General features: G+C 53.3%; 1 protein-coding gene across 4 annotated transcripts in view; it reads left to right on the top strand.

Moving 5' to 3' along the window:
• The first annotated feature begins 3272 nt into the window (after positions 1-3272).
• HIPK2 (homeodomain interacting protein kinase 2) overlaps positions 3273-20061 on the top strand; it is a 132287-nt gene continuing 115498 nt past the window's right edge. For 2 of the 4 annotated variants that reach the window (XM_074582003.1, XM_074582022.1), the window contains exon 1: positions 3273-3540. In XM_074582003.1, the coding sequence (XP_074438104.1) occupies positions 3522-3540 (19 nt within the window). In that variant the 5' untranslated portion in view covers positions 3273-3521. Of the gene's footprint in view, positions 3541-10177; positions 10242-20061 lie in introns of those variants that run through there. The other 2 variants (XM_074581994.1, XM_074582013.1) reach the window with 1 other exon arrangement.

A 20061-nucleotide genomic window follows, 5' to 3' on the forward strand; every position in this document is an offset into this window, starting at 1 on the left:
CAGAGCTGGGCCACCCCTGTCTGTGCGCAGCAGCCGGAAAACACAGCAAGGGGTTGTACCGCACCCTCCCCCCCCCTGGCTCCAATCCCATGCCCCAAGTCCCCTCCATCAGGGAGGCCCCCATGTGAGCCAAGGAGGAAGGTGATGAACCCCTGCTCCCTCTGCCTGCCCACACACCGTGAGCTTCCTCCGTGCACCGGGTTTTAGCAGCCAAGCTGGGCCGAGGTCAGGACCTGTTGCGGCTGGTTTTTGTTTACCAAATGTGTTCTGACCTCATTTGGCAACAATATTTAAAAATATGTAAGACCAGAATGGTCCTAGTTGGTGAAAACATCGCCATTAATTTTCCTATCTTCGGATGTATTAACAGCAGATGAGAATCGGTCACGTCCTTGGCAGTACTGAACCTGAAAGGCAATCAGGAATTGTTGTCCTGGGCCAGCCAAGTAGTCCATCAAGTTCAGCACCTTGCCCCTAAAAGAGGCAGGAGAACCCATGCTTTGGAGCCAAGCAGCTTTAGCATTTGCGTAAGTATGTCAGCACAGGTTTGGCTGCTCCTGCGTCCCCCTCCGTGCTCCACCCACCAGCCACCGGGCCAGGAGGCACCACTTCCATGCCCAGGCCACACAGAGGGAGTCCTGCAGACCCCTCTACTGACCCCTTCCTCTTTTCTTCTGGCAAAAGGGGTGAGGAGTGAGTTTGGCTTATGCTTTAAGCTCACGCATCATGCTAGCTTCGATGGACGTGGAGTTAACGCAGACCTGAGGGCTATGGGATAGCTCAGGGTGAAACGGAGAGGGAGAAGAACCCACCAGCGCAGCCTCACACAGCAGAGGCTGGTACCGCTGCCCCCACTTCACAGCTGAGGAGAGCAGGGGTGACGTGGTTAACCTGGAGCTATGCTGCAGCAAAATGCAATGACAAGAAGCGAAGCCGGTTCCTTTAGCAGCCTGCTGCTCCCCGCTGGCTTTGTCCTCTGCTCTTCTCCCATGCTTTTCCATGTCTCCTCCATGGCTCTGAAATAGGGCTCCATGACTGCCACTGATCAAGGGCAAGAAGGCAGGCTGGGATCAGAAGCATCCATAGCCTCAGAAAGCAGGTAATTCCCTCCATCATACACGAAGAGAGCAGTGCAGAATGACAATGACTGGAAACGTGCTTCAGGAAAACATGAGGTTGTCGACCTGGTGCCTAGAGCTGAACCCTGAGGGTCTCCATGGCTAAATAAAAGAGGGGCAAGGAGTACGTTTGAATACTGCACCCGCTGCTGTCTGAACCGCTTACCCTTCAGCTCCGGCCTGGACTTCCCCAGTGGTCCAGCTGGAGGCAGCTCCATTACTTCCTAAGATTTGGTGGTGGTTGGTCTTGGGATCACTCTCAAAATGAAGCAGAGACGAGACGGCAGCAGGTTTTGCTCCCTCTGCTGTACACAGTCCTCCAGTGCCGTCCCAGCCGACTTTGCGCCCTCAACCACCTCCACCTGCCCTGCCTGCCACTCCCCGACACGTCTCCTCAGCTTCATGTTGTAAACAGAATGCTAATGGGCCGTGAGACAGCCCTCCTGTTATTTCAGGCATTTTTCAGTGGGAGAAAAAAGTCATGCAAAACACTGAAGATACCTTGCAAACAAGGGGGCCCGCAGGAGCCTGGGGATCACCTCCTTCGCAGTGCGGACACGGCCATCCTGCTCCATCAGCCGGTCAGGACGGGTCAGTCCCTGGACGGCTTTCATCCGCCAGCGTAGACATCCTCTGAGCACCCTGAGATTAGGGGCCAGGCTGATGAGAGCGTTTGGCTCTCACTGAAATCCCCAAATAAAAGTTACCTCTTGCCTTCTCCTCCTCCTCGAGACCTCTGAAGAGCAGCAGCTGGGTGCGGAGCCCTGCCACAATCGAATCCTGCGGTGGGAGAGGTCTGGGCTGGTGCCAGGAGCAGCGAGAAGCAGCTTTTTTGGGGACCAGCCGTATCAGCAAGCACGAAGAGAGTACGTCTTCACCGGTCTGGTCCCAGCCTGCTCGCCTGTAAGGAGCTCCAGGCAGGCAGATCCAGAAGGGAGTTAATGCAGGATCACAGCCCGAGGTTTCGTTTCCACTTTTGCCAGAGGCTTTGCGCGAGTCTCAGCTTCCTTGTCTGTGTAATGGGTACCTGGTGACTGACCTTCCTTTGTAAAGCCCCTGTCAGGCAAAGGGGGCTCCGGATAACGTGGCTTCACCTACAGATTTTTCGTATGCACCGACAAAAATGATGCTGGTCAGGTTGGTGTTCTTACAGCAAGAGCTCAACCGGAGAGATGGATCTTTTAAAATAAAAAAGGGGGGGGGCGGGGGGAGGAAGTAGTGGCTGTCAATCTCAGTAAGTAAACACTTCTTTGATGTGGTTCCTTTTAAAAAAAAACCAAACAACAAAAACACAACCCGAATCCTAAAAGCAACAACGTATGTTTATTTTAAATGCATCCGCTAAATATTTACACTGCAAGCAAGCTAAATGAAAAAAAAAAAAAGGATAAATTGGAACTTTTGTCAGTGAACCAGATTGTGAAATGCCTTGAGGGAATAGAAGATTTATTTGGGGAGAGGGGGAGAGGTAGGAATTTTCCATGCTATTGTAAAACACGAGCTCAAATTATATGATCCCCTCAGCCAGTGAATTGCAAAGCTTCAATCAGCTGCCTTTTTTATTTTTTTTTTCCTTTCCTCTCTTTTCTATAAAGGGGGGTGGGGGGGGGAAAGACAGAAGTGTTTCACCAACTTCTGTTGACTGTTCCTTTTTTCTCCTGATTGAAATGTGTTGTTAAACAAGATCCCACATAATCTCAGCAGAGGGTTTCTCTCGCTCGCTCCCTCTCCTTCTGGGAAGCCGCGATCAGTGCCATCGGCGCTTGATTATTTGCAAACTCCCTTCGCTTTTTTTTTTCCCCCCTTTTTTTTTTTTTTTTTTTTTCTCTCCCCTCCTCTCCGTCTCGGTCTCCGTCTCCCTCTCTCTCCCTCCGTCTCTCTCGCTTTCCTTTCTCTCACCCCCCCAGTGCAACTTTTGCAGGCGCCCCGGCACACGCAGCCATGCCGCGCTGAGAGCGGGGGCACCGCGCCAGCCCCCCCTCCTTTCCCTCCCTCCCTCCTTTCCTCCCTCCCTCCCTCTCTCCTTCCCTCCCTCTCTCCCTCCCCTCCCTCCTTCCCTCCCTCCCCAGCGCCGCCGTCCCGAGCCGGGGGGGCCCCGCCGCCCGCCGCCCCTGCCCGGCCCCGCGCCTCGCCCCGGCCCCGGCCCCGGCCCGGCCCGGCCCGGCGCCGCCGCCCCCCGCCCGCTCGCCCGCCCGCCCTGGCCGCGTCGGAGGGCCGGCAGCGGGGCTGGATGTGCCCGGCTCCCCCCGCGCTGAGGCGGGCAGCGATGCAGAAGGCAGGCGGCAGCTTCGCCTCCGCCGAGAGACACCCGCTCAAGATGGCAGATGTGTGTTGAGTTTGGGGGGCTGCGATCTCGCGTCGTTCGTGGCGGCGTTGCCATGAATAACAGGCGTCCTTGCACCGATGGCCCCCATGTACGAAGGTAAGCCCCGGCACGGCACGGCACGGCACGGCCCGCCCTGCCGGCACCCCTCGCCCCGCCGACGGGGGGTGGGGGGGAACCGGGGGTCCCCGGCCGCCCGCGGTTCGCCGTGTCCCCCTTCCCGGCGTTGTTGCGGGGGGGGGGGGGGGGACCGCTGGCGGCGGCGGGGCACCCCCGCCCTGCCCGGCGGGGAGCGGGGCGCGGTGCGGGTCGCCCCCCCCCGGTTCTGCCCCCCGTTCTCCTACCCCCCCCCCCCCCCATCCCCGCGGTCCCGGGCGGTCGGGGGGCGGTGGGTGAAGTCCGTGCCGGTGCCGAGCAGAACAATGAGGTGGACGGAGCTTGCCCTGCGCCTCCGTGTGTGTGTGTCTGTGTGTGTCCCTGCCCCTCGCTGCAGTTTCTATTCCTAGGACCGGCCACCCCGGCTCCGTTCGCCGGTTTCCCAAGAGTTCCCCCCCCTCCAGCCGCCGGGGCTCTCCGCCCGGGAACCGGGGGACACCGGGGCTGCCGGCCGCCGCCGCCTGTCAGCTCCTCCGGCTTCTCCTTCATCCCAGACCGGGCTGCGGCGAGAAGCCCGAGTGCCCCAACTTAGTTTTTTCGGGTTGGAAAAAAAAAATAAATATATATATATAGGGGAGGTGGTGGTGGCGTGTGTTAGATCGGTGCGTATTTCAGGGTGGCTGTTTAAAAAAAGCAATTAAAAATATATATATATATATCAGGGTTAATTTAAATGCCCCCGCCATGCGTTTATCTTCCCCCGTCACCCCTGCCGGCTCGGCGCTGGCCGGGGAGCGTTACATAAACCGGGGGGACATCCATCCACCCGCCGGGAGACCCATCCCGCCCGGGGACCGACCGACCGCTCGGTCGGTGGCGGCGGAGACCCGGGCGCCCGGCGGCGGGCAGGCGGGCGGGCGGGGGGGGGTGGGGGTTGGAGAGGGGTCACACACACAGGGGGACACGGTACTTTTCTCCCTATGGTGAGGCCGGTAAAACTTATCTGAGGAGAAAATCGAGCCCGGGCTGCAGCGCCCGAGAGGAGGGCGCTCGGGCGGGCGGTGTAAAGTTACCGGCCCGCCGGGTGATTGATTTCTGGGCAGCCCCGGGCTGGCCGCCGGTGCGGAGTTGGGACCCGGCGAGAGGCAGGCAGACAAAGAGGAACGTTTTCGGCAGTGGAGGGAGGATGGACGGCCCTCCCCGCCCTCGCCGCCGCCGAGGCACCGGGCTGCCGGAGCCCGGGGGAGGCGGTGCCTCCGGGATGGCGGGCGCAGAGGGGCCGCGGCGGCGGTGCCGGCGGCGGGGCCCTGCGCGGCGGCGGGCCGGTGCCGGCGGAGGGGCCGCGGCGGGCCCGGACTACCGGGTCGGGGCTGGCCCGCCGCCGGCGCCCTCTGCCGGCCGCGCCGCCGAGCGGCCTCGGCCCCCGGGCCCGGGCAGCCCCCCCCACCCCCCTCGCCCCGGCTCCGCGCCCGGGCTGCCCCCGGCGCCTCCACCGGCAGCGGGCGGCCGCGGGGTCCGGCAACGGGCGGGCGGAGGCCGCCGCCTGGCCGCCGCCGCCCCCCGTTCTCCGGCCGCGGCGGGGGCTCGCCTACATGCCCGGCCCCCTCCCGCGGCTCCCCGCCGGGCCGGGCCCGTCCTCCACCCGCCCCCCACCCCGGCGCGGCCCCACCGGGGGGCCGGTGAGGCCTGCCCGGCACCGCACCGCCGGCCGCGGCGCCTGCCCAGCCCCTCCCGAGCGGGCGCCGCCGGCAGGGCGGGTAATGCGGCGGTTCCTCTCTGAAGTTCGCTCCTCGCCGGGCCCGCATCCCCCGGTGCGGGGCGGTGCGGTGCCCCCGCGGCGGCGCCCGGCGGCTCCGCAGCGGCCGGGGCGGAGCGGGGGGCGGGTGGCGAAGTGAGGCGCGGGGCCTGCGGTCAACCCGGCCGCGATCCCCCTTTCCCGGCGCGCCGCGGCCGAGCGCCGGCACGGCCGCCTCCCCGGAGCCGGGCAGGGGAAGGGAAGGGAGAGGAGGAGGAGGAGGAGGCCTCGGCCGCAGCCGGGGCGGGCAGGGCGCCGGCTTCCTCCCGGGGAGGAGGTGGCGGCGGTGCCGCACCGAAGCGTGCGGTGGAAGTTTAGCGGTTCCTTAGAGCATCCCAACTTCAGCGGCGCCCGTGCTCCTGCCTGAATGGAGGTGGGGGGGGGGGGGGGGGAAGAGGGAGCGGAGGAAAAAAATGCCCTGCAAAGAAAAATGCCCTTAAAACAAATGCCCCCACCGTTGGTACAGAAGCGTCCGCGGCCAAGCTCTACAGCGTGTCTCCAGCCTTGAAGTAGGTGCGTATCCCAAATGGCAGGAGCCAGTGGATAGCATAAAGGCTGATAAGGGGTTATCAGTTTTCTGTTTTGTGTTGCAGTATGTGTTTGCGGGTTAAATTGCTGCTGGCTGGCTTCGAGGGAGGCGGAGGAGGGGTTAATGAATGTTTTTCGCCTCCTAGTTGCCATAAGAGGTCCTTAGAATTCCCTGCAATATCGCAGTGCATAGATAAAAACTTAACTTATCGCAGGGGATGCGATTTCCTCCTTGGAAGGAGGCAAGGACTGTGATCCTCCCTGACGAGCCTCGCGTTACGTGTGTGACCGGGCTGGGCTGTATCCCTCCTCCGGAGCATCAGGTACAGCCAGGCCACTGAGGAGAGCGCAGGAGCCGAGGGGTTGTATCCATGCCGCGGCCGGCAGTGGCTCCTTTGCTCCTGCCCTTGACTGAGCGGGTCCGTGGTGGCACACCTGCACGCCCACCGCCACCACCGCAAGGCGGGAGAGGGGTTGGTGAAACAGTATCTCCACCATAGGGATTTCAGAACATAGGCTCTTTGACAGAAAAGGCGCCCTGGGGAGGAAATGTGACACCTCAGAGGCCTTATGAAATGGTTCCAGTAGAAATTTAAGTGAGTGATAACACAGAGCACATGCACAAAGTCACCCGCGATTCTCGACGTGGAGGTGAGGGCGGTGTGTGCCTGTGCAGAGCAGCTGGCTTAAGTACCGGTTCTGGGAAGCAGAACGGTGCCTCACCTGATCTTAATAGGTGAGGCATGATAAATAACTGAATATCTGGTGTGAAATCCTTCCCCCCCATGCACTGTGCAAGGAGAATTTTCCCATTCATTTTAAGGAATTCGGAGTTTTTGCTGTCGTCTTCTCCTGTGCTGGGTTTTTCTCATTCATTTTTTCCCCGAGTGTTGCAGAGCTGAGCAGTACAATGAAGGACATAAAAACCTACCAAGTGAAATAAAACAGAAATAATACCGCCGCGCAATGTTTGACCTGGATTTTCGTTTCAATTTGAGAGCCACGCGGGGAAATGCGTTGGGCTTTGAAGTGGGCCTCGTCAGGTGTCTTCCTGTATGGCCTCGGCCCCAGAGTTGGGGCACGCTAATGGCCACCGTCCCGCTCAGCACCAGAGATGCGGCTTCCTCGGAGGTGGCTGTGTCGGTTTCAGAGGAGGCGAATGGCTTGAGGCAGGCAAGGATCTGGTTCTTTGGACTCTCCTGTAGGTGGTGTTGCCCTTGATGTTCGTCATCGGCGCGCTCGTCGTGTGACGTTTCCTCCTGGGCAGAGAACAGAGCCAGCCTCAGTGGGCTAGGAGAAACCCCGTTTTAAGAGGGTTTACTGCTAGACACCACCAGTGCCTGGGCGGTGGGTAGCTTTCTGCCCTGGGGAAGCATCCACACTGATTTCCTGGGTGCCTCATACCTGGCATCCTTCAGAATTGGGTAAAAAGAGGTGTTTATATGCTTTAACCTTTATTTTCTAAACAGCGATTACCTCTGTTTTGGTTTTGTTCCTCTTTGCTTTGCTTTCTTACTTATTCCTGACAACTTTGTTGCAACCCACGGTGTATTTTTAGCAGCCGCGTCGGTAGTTTTCTATGTGGGTGGCTTATGGAATTAATCTCGGTAATATTTGTAAATTGCACCTTGCCACCGGTGCCGCTGCTGGAGCTCGGCGCAGGCAGGGACCTGCCTGCACACCGTCCTTGTCACACGAGGGGCTGGGAAGCCTGAAACTCTGACCCCAGACGCGTCGTGGATCAGATCCCATTTAACGCCAGGAACAGGCCAGCCCTGCTGGGTTTTGAATGCAGCCTCAAAATCTCGTTAAAGCGCACAAAATTTGCTCGCTGGGGAGGCGGCACCAGTGAGGCGGAGTAAAGGTCTTTACCCCAAAGTTCGTGCAGGGAGATGATAACTCGGAGGCGCTTCCTGTTTATGAATTAATAACCAGAACTTAAGTGAAGTCAATGCTGGGACCAAAAGCATGAGTTTTCATTAGCTCAGGATATGGCTATAGCCAGGACAACAGGAAGCCCCCACCAGTTATAATTATTGTTCTTATCATGCTGCTGCGTCTAGCAATTAAATGGTTTTGAGATGTAATGGGTGAAAAATGCTGTTTTATTTTCGGAAGCGGAAAGAGCACTGCCGGGACCAGGGGCCGGGGCGAGCAGACAAACAACGCCCTTGGACAAAGAGGCGAGCACAGTTACTGGCCACCATCGTTGTCCCTTGGACTCCATGCAGCGTGTTCTTCTGCGTGGCTGTAACAGGTGGGGAAAACCCTCTTGGCTTCAGCTGGGCACCTCTGCTGGCCTGGAAAATGAAGTCATTTTCATTTTCCCGTGCCTCGGTTTCCCCGCTTACCCAGGGGTTGCTATTTACCGCCCACTTTCACGTGGTGCTTTGAAACCACTGAATGTGATTTCATCAGATTGGGTAAGGGCTGGCTGTACACCCTGATGGGTGTAGGTCTTCTACTGATGGGGGACAGCCCGGAGACCTCTTTGATGAATGTGAGGGTTTTGAACTCCTGTTCTAACCCTGGAAGTTATACCATTTATTCAGAGCTGGATAACATACCTGGGTGGCTAAACAAATAAGCCTCAGTTTTGGCCACATCGCAGCAATGGCATGTGAAAATATGTGGATGTTCGGTCAGGAGGAAAGTTCCAGGAAGTCATATCATGGAAGGATTAGTGACCTGGGCGTGGAGGTAAATCCCTGTCCTGATTGTGGGCCTCACCAAGTGGGTCCCAGGTGATGGTGTGAGAGCAGTCCTTGCTGGATGGCGAGGTCAGGGGCAAGTTCAGCCACCTTCTGCTCGAACTAGGCTGAGACACCAGTATGAGGCAGATTAAACCACTTCTCTTAGGTGCAGGAGTTGAGATAACTGGGATAGGGTGTACCTTTGGGCAAGACTCCTGAGAAGGGGAGTTTGCAAAGGCATTCCATGTTGGGTGGACAGCTGCTGTGGTGTCCCCATCCCTGTGTCCGTAGAGGATGGGTAGGCTGAGACTGGATATTTTAGAAAGTTCCACCCTTTTCCTCTCTGATCCCAATTTAAGAAGATATTTTAAGGTCTGTGCCTAAATTTAAGCTCGCAGGCAGTGCTGCTGACTTCATTAGAGTTGTTTATGTCTTTAAAGCTGGCCACACGCTGAAGTACCTTTCTGACTCATGGCCTCTATAGCTTAATCAGTCCATTTATAAAAATGAGGTTGTTTCCTCACCCTTACTAGGAAATCTCTGCCCTCTGAGTGTGAAATATTATTTATAGGGCTTTTTCTTGCTTTTGGGAGGTTAACTGGTGGATAACAAGAAGTGAGAATTAAACGCTATTTAGAGAAAAGGTTGTTTCTTCAGCTATTTACATATCCTACCATGAACCTAGGTGCTTAACAGGAGGCCTTCTCTTTTGAAACTATTCCCCCTAGCAGTGCAAAGTTCAGCTTTTGTTTTGAAAATAAACCCAGGTGATAATTTCACTCCAGATAGGGCATTTAGCAATTTGTCTGTTTGTCATGGGGGAAGAGAAGAGGCACATTACTGCTTCCACCCATTTACAGCCCAGAGAGCGCACCTGAGTCCTCCTTCATTGGGCCACATCAGCAACTGAGGTCCTTCCTCTGGAAAGCACGAGTGCGTGTATCTTGGGACCACTCTTGAATTCAGGTAGCCTTTCGAGTTGGGTAATTTCTAGGGTAGAAATCATTCTTCTAAGACTTCTCCATGCATCTGAGCGGAGGAGCAGCCCCCATCTCCGCAGGCTGGCAAAGGCATTGCCACATCTCAAAATGCCTTGGAGATTCCAGAGTCAGGGCTAAAAAAATTAAAAAGCCATGCCATTAGAATTTATTTACTGAATGGAAGTAATAATAAACTAAAATTGTGTGTTTATACAGTGCTGTGCATGTTCAAGGGGCTATAGGGAGAGAAGCTGTCTGGCAGAATGATTCCAAGGAACAGAGTCTTTTACTTATTTGCAGTGGGGGGTACAAAATAGGCAGTGGGAGGCAAGCGTCCTCGAGGTGTGAGCCCCTCAAGCTGCTCCTGAGCTTGATTCTGATTTCAGGGCTCGTGATCATAGTGTAGATCAGCAACAGTGCTACTGAGACCCAGGGAGTTACACATTGCTCTCCATGCGACGAGCCTTGGCCTGTCTGCGTCGCGTTCTGGAGGGAGAGAGAGTTTTATGCTGAGTGAAGGATGGCGTGGTTTGCTCCCTTGGTTTTCTTCAGCACTTCCCACTGAATGGGACGTTTGCTTGGAGAAGCTGAAGCTCACTCTTTATTCATGCCTCCTTCTCTGTCCTGCTCACCTTTCAGGGTTTCTGCTGGCATCCGTCTCTGGAAGGATGAAGGAAGAGCAATCGCTTACAGCTCCTACGCTGAAAGGTGGGAAAGGTCACCCCGCAAGGCAGGGGTATTTGCCAGAGATACTTGGGAACCTCAGAAGGGCAGCTGTCTTCCCTGTTCGTTATAACCTTTAATCCTTAAAAGCATTAGTAAGACCTGGAACAACGGTGTTAACACAGCGTTACCCTGCAGACTAATGTCTCCTCATCCTCAACACTGACAGGTTTATCTTGGTCAGTGGGCTATGCTGAAATGCAGAAGAAACTTAGCTCTCATCAAAATCATTGAAATCATAGGAACTGGCCATAGAAAAAACTTTTTCATAGGAAAGAGTTTTTCAAAGCAGGATGTACTATACCAAATGTATGCTTGTCCAGCGTGTTTCCTAATGTGCTTGTCCAACATATTCCCCATGTATGGAGGGTCCATAGCCTGCCCAGGCTGTCATCGCTGCCTTTAGCTGTCTTTGCCATCAAAAAGATTTTACCTCCTCTGTAACTCCACTCTGCTTTGCTTGCTGCGATCCCTTGTCCTATCTACAGAAGTATTCCTTCATGTCTCTTACAGGCAGTGCTCCTGTTTGCTTTAACTTTTGCACCGTGACGTTGTTCATCTGTGTGTAGCTTCTGATGCGCCGTGACTCCCGGATTCTGTCCAAGAGGTGTGATGCCTCCTGAGCCATTTTCTATCCTGTATGTGCAGAGCTAGCCTTTCCTACCTAAGCATACGATTTTTGTATATCTGTCCTGTTTGAATTTCATCCTGTACCTTTCAATTTGTCAGGATTGTTTTGAATTCTAATTTATTTCCCTTGACTTTGCAGTCCCTTCCTGCTTGGTGTCACCTGCCCATTTTAAAAAAGCACAATCTCTGTTTCTTCACCAAGATCAGTTTTGTTTTCCACTGCGCAGTCCCAAGTCGAAAGCACAGAAGAGAAGAAACTGTTTCATTAAAAAATAGGAACAGAACCCTGCCCCCAAAATATAAAAGAAACTGAAAAAACCCACAAAAACACTTGGCGTTGTTTTGACGCCTCCTATACTTTTACTCTCCTTTGGTGCTTTTGAAATATTCCTAAGAACAGTAGTATTTGCTATAGTAGCGCCAGTGCCAAACAAAAGCAGTACCTTACTGCGCTAGCCATGACATCGATAGGAAGGGGTAGATAGTTCCCACGCCAAAAGGATTTGCATTTTATGTAGATGAAGACACAGGAGGGTGGATTATACAAACCGGCTGGGCTCTTCGTGGAGAGGAAATCACAATGTGTGGGTTTCCTTAAACGTTTTTTGACAGGACTTTGTTTGGGGGAAGGGAAGGGTGGGCTGGAGCTTGAGAAGAAGTAAGGAAATAGGTCAGGAACAGGAGAGAAGAGGGTGAGAGAGACAAGTGGGGACGGAAGATGAGGGCAAGTGACTGTAACAGGAGAGAGGGAGATGATCCCTCAAAAGTACAGGGCCTGAGGCTGTGGCAGCCCAGGCCGGCAGGAACAGAAAGTTGGGTGAATTGCTGGAGATCCCGGCTTGGACTGTTTTTGCGGCTGTCCTTACTGACTTCCGTCTCTCACAGGTTTCTCCCTGCAGTTGTCTCTAACATCTTTGGAATGGAAGGTGGGTGAGGATGGGAGATACCACCTGTATCGTAATGCACATAGGTGGGACACAGAGTCTGCCTGGGCCTTCCCCAGCTGGAGCTGAGACCAGAGGCAAAACTGATATTATAGCATTCCTGTAAGATCTCTGATTCTGCTGTCCATGCTCAGGAAATTCTGACGGGGCAGAGATTAGCCGAAACACCGTCACTTTTCATTGATCTGAGATCCTTGTGGTTTCCTGCCTTGCTGCCATTACCCTTCCCCTAATGAAGGCAGCTACGTGGGACGAATTTGATCTGGCATCCTCCTTCCTCCTCCCCGGCAGGTCCCGCGTGCTAGATTTTCCCACAGCCTTTCTGTCTTTAAGGGCATGTGTGACTGTCCCACCCTCTTTCCCCTGTCTGCCCTACTCTCACCGTCAGTCCAGGTGACCGAAACGGGTACGAGCGCAGAGGCGCAATCATCGGAGACTGAGCTCATGGGTGAGAACGACATGTGTGTCGTGCCGCACACAGATGTGTGTGGCCGGAAGGCTGGGTGCGTTTGGAGCATATGAGGCTCAACATACTGTTTTCTCTAGTAGCAGGTCAGGTATGTCAGTAAGTTTGGCAGCGAGTCTATAAGATTATGGTTTTTCTCTTGGGTGGAGAGATCAAGAAAAGCTCTTTTTTTGCTTATAGTTTGGGGTCAGGGTGTTTATTTGCTACTGGATGTGATCCAGTGGATTCAGCGTGTCTCTGTTTATTTTCGCTTGAAGACATGACTTTTTTTTTTTTCTAGTTACAGATCGTAAAGGCACACGGGATGGCGAGTAGCCAGCAAGCTCCCTAACTATTAGCTGCATTGGTGGGGTGTTACGCTAACACTGCTGGAGGGAATGTTACAGCAGACGATGGAGTGGGTTGATGGAGACTTGGACTCCAGCAGCAAGGCTCAGAAAATATCCAGTCCCAGAAAACTTGCAGAACATTTCAGAGAAAGTTTAGTTTTTCAGGAAGCTCCTTTAGCTTTCCCAGAATATTTTTACTTGTAGGCAAAATTTGTAAGCGTTCTTTATTTTTAAAACACGGTTTATATTCTGCTCTTGTCTGCAGCAGCGCCAGCACCGTCAATGTATTTATCTTCTCCCTGTTAACACTTGCCGTTCCTGGAACGTCTCCTGCTCAGCAGCTGTTTGTAGGTGGTTTTTTTTTTCTCTCCCATCATCATGTACCTTTCCTTCCTGTTCAAGGCATCCATAAACCTCTCGTAGTGACATCATAGCTGTTTCCATAGCAACAGATTATGATACTAGAACAGAGGATAATATCAAACAGGAGGAGGAAGAGATAAATTATGGTGTTTGTGTGCGTGTGTCTGAGGGCTTGATTATATTCCTACATCTCTTCGAGGATGTTGTCTGCCTGGTTTCTCCTCTGTTTATCTTACATGCTTTTTAAAGGTTAGGAAAAAGCGAAGGGGAAAAAAAAAAGATCTGGAGGTCAGAACAATATCGACGCGTATTTTTGATGGTCTCTGTGTAAACCTAGTAAGCTGAGATTTATTTTTTTTATCTCAGTGGTGGCTCTCCTGTGTCTCCTGAGGGTAATCTAGTCTGGAAAAAACTTGGAGGCACAGCAATCCCCTGCTGCAGCTTCACTTTTATTTTAATTACAAATTATTTGTAGCTACTAGCAGCTGGGATCTCAAGTCAAGGATCTCTGTGCTGCAGATTTTCCAAAAGATGGACAAATGTGGTGTGGCATTGCCCCAGAGAGCTCACAACCTGTACTTGAGAAAAGATGCGACAGGTGCTTAAATCAGCCAGAGCTGTCATGGGGAGAAGAGGGAAGTACCCCAAAGAAGGGTGTTATCAGAAGAATGATCTCTAGACAATGCTCCAGCCTGCCCAGAGAGTGGTCGTGGTGGAGGTGGTCTGAGCCTCACCCGGGTGTTAGCTTTTCACAGTGGTGTTTCTGGAAGAGCTGTGCCGGTAGTGGGTCAGGAGTCTGTTTTGTGACCATCTGCATAGTTCTTCCATGGCTTCAGGCTGTCACTCCAACAGGAGCTGGCAGCAGCAGGATTGCAGAAGGATGAGTATCCGCGTTGCTTCGTGCTTACATTGGTAGGAAGGCTATCTGTTTGCTTAAAGCATGAGGCTGGAGGTGAAGAACGTCCAGCTAAAATGCATGGGGTTTTATTTTCTCCTAGGCAGCATTTAGTGTTGACAAATTCCAAATAGTTTGGCATGGATTTTCAGCAGGTCTCTGTTTTGCCTCTAAATAGCGGTAATTTCTGGCCCTCGTTGCTACTTTCCTGTTTAGATGATTGACTCCAGAACCTGGAGAAAAAATTCTGAGAAAACCCTCTTAGGTATCCTCATAACTCTGTGTGTTTGTGTGCAATCTTTAATCTTCCTCTTGTGGCAAAATTTCTGGGGACTTAAATGGCCATTGCTAGTCTTTAAAATACCCAGAGTAGGGTCATCTCTAACATGGCAAATCTCTGGTGATGCTCTTGAGAACCTTAATACTGACAAACAATTTTGATCCCACACTTAGGCACTGTGATGCCCCAGGGAGGAGTGCAGAGGAGGGATGTGAGTAGAGCAGTAACAGGTAACGTGTCAGCTAGCTTTAGCAATGTGATGGCGTAGGGGAGCACATAATGGGCCTCTTTCCATTATGGAATTCGTCAACGTGCTGCAGGACAAGCCCTGGGTCAGCAGAGGAGCAGCACTGTGATTAGGTGATGCCCAGCCTCCAGCTCCTAATACGTCAGTGCATAGGAGCTTTCTGCCATCTGGGCTGGCAGTGGGTGAGCTTGGTGGCCATGTTGAATGAAAGAGTTTTTGGTCCAGCTTAGTGCCGCCAGGATGGAGAGAAGCTGGCATGTAGGAAGAATCGCATGAGTCACTCAAACTCTGCAGTGCCATCAGGGGTTAAAGTTCCTCAGAAGATGTGTGAGCACAGAACACTTCGGCAGGAATTAATAGTTAGGTCACCTTCACGGAAGCTTATTGGGAGCCAGTAGAGACCAGAGAGGACTGGTTGGGTGTGCTTCCCCTGCACGGCGCCAGCACGGCGCGCTAGCCCCACTTTCTGAGCAGGCTGACGACGTTGTCCTGCAGGGAATGCACTTCCACAGCCAGGCCTCAGGGTGGTGGGGGCACGGGAAGCTGGAACGAGGTCCGTTGCAGAGAGAAGGGAGATCACAACCTTTTCTCTGAAGCCATAGGGAAACAAAAGGACAACTCTTGGCCACAGTGAGTTTGTGGACACCGTGGAGAAACCCAAGACCTCATAACTCTTCCAAGGCATGTGCCTACAAAGCAAGTGGGGATCACATTTAGTCATAAGTACAATTATAAATCCCTTCATCTCTTCTAGCACTATCACTTGCACCACCAGAAACCTGCCTTCCCATCAAACTCCCCCTCTGCATTCTCTCAACAGCAGAATACGTATGTATTTAGCAAGTGGGGATAGGAAACACGTTGTAAACCCCATTTTAAAATAGCTGCACTACCTCACAAGGGCGTGTGAGACCTAGACACGAGCATGTCCCATTGGTGGTGACAATACTTCTCTTGTAGTGTCATTTTTCTCCTCGCTTATCTGAGGCCGTGAGCACCTGGGTAATGGAAGTGCACCTTCCAAATGCCTGTGCTGCCTGAAAGCACGGGTGAGTCGGAAGGGACGGCAGATACTGTTATTGAGCCGTCTGTGTGAGAATACAGATGGAGGAGTATATGTGTGTATGTATGTGTATGTGGGACTCTTTCCATGTTTGCAGGCACGTGTAGCAGCATGCACATGTGTTCGTGTGGCTTCATCCCCTTTGTCTACAGAAGGTAACGTGGGCCTGATTCTCCTTAGAGCTATTACGCCATTCTCTCAGCAAATTGCATTTCTACCAGGGCTCTTTTCCACTGTGGGGAATGAAGAAGGGAGATTTATTATAAATATAAATTAGGCCTTCTGTGTGTTTGTGAGCTGTCGCAGCCTGTACGGGAGGAAATATAAACAAGGTGAATGCAGGGTGTTTATGTGGAGCGATGCTGTGACAGCGTATGTGTTGGCAGGAGTGCTGTCTGCAGTCTCTGCATAAGGGGTTGTGTCGCCGGTGTGAGTGTGGAAGGCTGTAAATCACAGGGTGTTCAGGAGGGAACACTGCCACTCTGCCTGCAAAAGCCAGGGAGAGATTTTTTTTTTTTGAAGCAATGTGTGACTCTCTTCAGGCCGAACAAAAGGGTTACTAGAAATCCAAGCTTGAGAAAAATATCATTCAAGACATTTTGACTGGGAGTGATCTGTAATCCACATCCACCAGCTCGTCTCCATCCTGACCCAGGAAAGCCACGTGGCTGGCGTCTTTTACGCATCTCTCCCAGTGCCAGGTTTTGGTGGCCCTCCTGGACCAGTTCTTTGGTATCTCTGCAGCTCTGCTAATGTGTTTCAGGTCTGTTCTGCTGTATCCTCAGTTATCTCAGTCTTGACCTGGTCCTGTGGTGTAGCTGGCATCTGTATGCAAATGCAATATCTCCTGGAGAATCTGTATCCATTTAGATGTGTTTACCGTGTCACTCATACCGTATCTAATGTAGGTGAGACCACTTCAGTAAAGTAGCTGTATCTTTTTCAGCATCCCTGCAGGTAGGTGCCCGAGCCCTGGTTTTGTTCTTGCTCAGCTGCGAACTTGACCTGCAGACTGTGGAGTTCCCCTCTTTAGGACTGAGCTTGGCTTAAAAGTTATTTCTTGTCCCTCCAAAATCATCGCTGTTTCCCAGAGGAGCACTTGAGTCGTTATGAATCCCTGCATTTCCTCTCAGCCAGGAAGGGTTGAAGGAGTTTCAGGAAGAGGATGCTTTACAAGGAGACGTCTGCGTTCCCTTGCCATGCCCTGTCGCGAACAGACACAGAGACTCCTGCCAAAAAGACGTTGCCTGTAGAAGATAATGTGCGAGGGAAGAAGTTGGGACATGAGTGAATGGCAGGGTAAGGCAGGGTTTCAGGTGGAATGCCTGATGCTTTTGATATTGGGTGCAATAAAACAGATGCTTGTGGCAGCACTGGGGGTGAGCTAGGAAACACGCTCATGTCACTTGGCATCGCTGGAGCAAGTTGCAGGTGATAGTTTCTCATTTGGGTTTCACTATGGTTGGTACTCCTGTCCATCTCGCCTGTTGTCATGGTAGGGCTTGTGGAAAGGGATGGGGCTTTTACTTTGCTTGTGTATTTTGTGTCCGTCCTCCTGTCCTTCCTCCTGTCCCCACCAGCCTCTTCCCTGAGGTGTTCATGGCCATGGATACAGCGTGCCACCTATCAAGAACATGCTGACTTCCTGTGGAAGCTGAATGCTGCATGTCAGATGGCCTGAGCCATGGGCCTGTGAGCACAGGGGCTCTGTGGTCACCCCTGGGGCTCAGGGGGAGCCCCGGGGGGCTGGTGGGTGTGTGTAGGAGGAGAGGCACTGGCATAGTCGCATGGGTAAAACAGTCTGTGGTCACCATGAAGTGCTTGCTGAAAAGGCAGATATTGGGAGTTACTTGGCTAAACGAGGCAAGGGAAGCGGGACTCATCTCAGCCCTCCTGCCTTGCCCACCGGGGACGTGGGGAGGGCTGCAAGGGGCAGGCGGTCCCCATCCCCTGTTTGGGGTGTCCAGGCAGATGGGCTGCCTGTGGGGCGCTCATCCCCTTTTTGCTTGGAGGTGGCAACATGAGAACTGTGAAATCCAACCCTGTGTTGGGCCGGGCTGCACTTAAGCCCCGTGTAAGCCCTAATTTGAAGGCTTAAAGGGAACTGAAGTGTGGCACCGAGTGCTGTGGCTGAGCATCAGCCTTCCTGAGCCGTGACAGCATGCCAAGAGGGGAACCGAGGGGCAGGACAGCCTCTGCCTTCCCGGCAGGGCCAGGAACCTCCAGCTGAACTTCTTGGTCCCAGCAGAAGCGTTGGATTTGGTCGGGTTTTAAACTGTAAATGTGATTAATCATGGCTGGAGGTTCTGACCTCTGCGGTTTTCACTGTGTGCCCAAAGAAGTTGCTGCAGTAATGGGCCTGTTCTGCCTGCAGCCCAGCTGGTCTCCATACGTCTGGTTACGTATGTTCGTGCCTGTAGTTCTTCCCCTTATAACCACTCTCCATCTCCCCAGCCTGGTCACTGCTTCTCTTTGTGGGCAGCGGGCTCAGCTTGCAGGTGGTAGCAGGTAACACCACCCCTGTGCTGGGTTCCTAAAGGCCACGTAGCCATTGTGGTGGGCCTCCGTCGGGGGAGCCCCCCACTTCCCTCTCCTGCCTGTGTCCCCTCCTTCCCACGCTTGGTCTCCGCACAGGGACCCCTTTCGCCTGGTGCCCCTCGGGGGATGCCATGGGAGCGGGTGAGCCGCCCAGCACACGGGTAGCCGCAGCAGCCTGAGGTTCACCATTTCTTCCTTTTCTTTGCGACTGTGATCCTTGTTTATTTATTTGCAACAATTGCCGTTGCGTTCACTTGGGGTCACCTCAGCGCTGGATGCTTTCATTTACTTCAGAGCCCTGTCACCGCGTAAAACACAGTCGTAGTTTTAGGAAAGCCCCAGAGTGTGCCGTGTTACGCCTGGGCTTGGGAGTGGGGGGGGTCGGGTAGGTCCTGAAGGTGGTTCCCAGCATCGTGCCAGCTGTATTGCTGGGAGGCACACACGTGCATCTCTGTGCCCATACAGATGTCCCTGGGAGCATCCTGCCCATCTTCCTCCCCCTGGTCAGGTCCATGGGACTTCGGCCGGTGCACTGGAGAAAGGATCACTGGTGTTTGTCAACCTTTACAAGGAAACAGGTGGTTTTTAAGCCAAAGCTAAGATTGTAGCAAATGCTGGAGGATGGAAGGTAACTGTAAATCCTAGGTCTCATTTGCACAAAAACATTTGTTTCCAATCCTGAGGGTATTTTACCTTCCCCTGCCTATACCTTCCTTTCAGAAACAGGTAAATTTAGTTTGGGTTCGTTTGTTTTTTTTTTTCAAAACACCACAAAATGTGGCTAAGGGTGGGGGGCTTTTAAATTATATTTGGCACAGAGGGGATAAGGAGGATTCTGGATGCTCCTTGTGGCAGGAATCTGTGGATGTCTGTCATTTATACGCTGTCGGAGGGGAACACTGAAGAGGCGGGATACACCAGGAGAGCAGCAATGATATTTGCAGCCTCTTACTTGTGGGTCTGCTGCACAGATCAGACCTCTTAGCTTTCTTGTGCCCCAGCATATGAGACCCCACGCACTGGGCCATGTTTCGGGTGTGAACCTTAGGTGTAGGGTCATCTGGTGGATAAATGTCCTGCCATGTGGAGGGGGACCGGCTCTGTGGCAAGGTTGCCACAAGAGTGGGAGGCGATGCTGGCCAGTTTGGCTCCTTCCAGGGCAGAAACCTGCAAGATGCCCCTGGCTCCCCAAAAAGGCCATCCCTTTTGTAGCAGGCTCTGTGGAGCAGAGAAAAGTGACTTGGTTTCTGCCCTGGAGGTGCGGGAGGTACAGACCTACCCGAGCGCTCATGAGGAGGCAGCCGTGGCAGTGATTCCCAGGTTCCCTGGGGGTCATCAGTGATGGCACATTTATACCACTTTTTTTTATTTATATATATGTGTGTGTGTGTGTGTATATATATACACGCACACACACCACCTTACCTGTAGCAAAGTTTTTGTTTGCATTTACTGGCTGCTTACCAGATCTCAAAATCATTACAAAGAGAGACAAACCAGCTAAGACAGCCTGCAGGGCAGGGACGGGTCTGGGCTACCCCGCTGTGGCTCCATCAAGGAGGCAGGAGGAACACGCTGGCAAGGGTGTGTGGTGGGAGCTCCGCACCAACGTGGGCCGTGCTGTGCATGCTTGGTGCTCTGTTTCCAGAGCTGACAATGCAGTGTCTTTCACCTGCATCAGCTTTCTAGGAGGAAGTGACCAAAGAAAAGCTGGAGGCCTCTCCATGCCTTGGCAGAGGAGAGGGAGAGGTTTGTGTCCTCCCCTGCCTTTCAGCCAGAAGGAATGCATGTGCCTGGGGGCTTCCTGCCATGCTCTCATGCCATGCTGATGGGTTTCATGACACCACTTTTAGCACCTGAGGATAGGTGTGAAAAGGAAGGAGGTGAAGGAGGTGGAGGAGGAGGAGGAGGTGGAGGTGGTGGTGGTGTGAGTTAATACAAGGCCCAGTGGGAAGCAGCGGCAGGCAGTATTATTGCAGTGGTTTGTGCCAAAACTTTCTCTCTCTCTTTCTCTTTCTCTCTCTCATTAAATTACAACTAATGCAAGTAG

The sequence above is a fragment of the Larus michahellis genome, chromosome 1, assembly GCF_964199755.1.
Source record: "Larus michahellis chromosome 1, bLarMic1.1, whole genome shotgun sequence".
Taxonomy (NCBI): Eukaryota; Metazoa; Chordata; class Aves; order Charadriiformes; family Laridae; genus Larus; species Larus michahellis.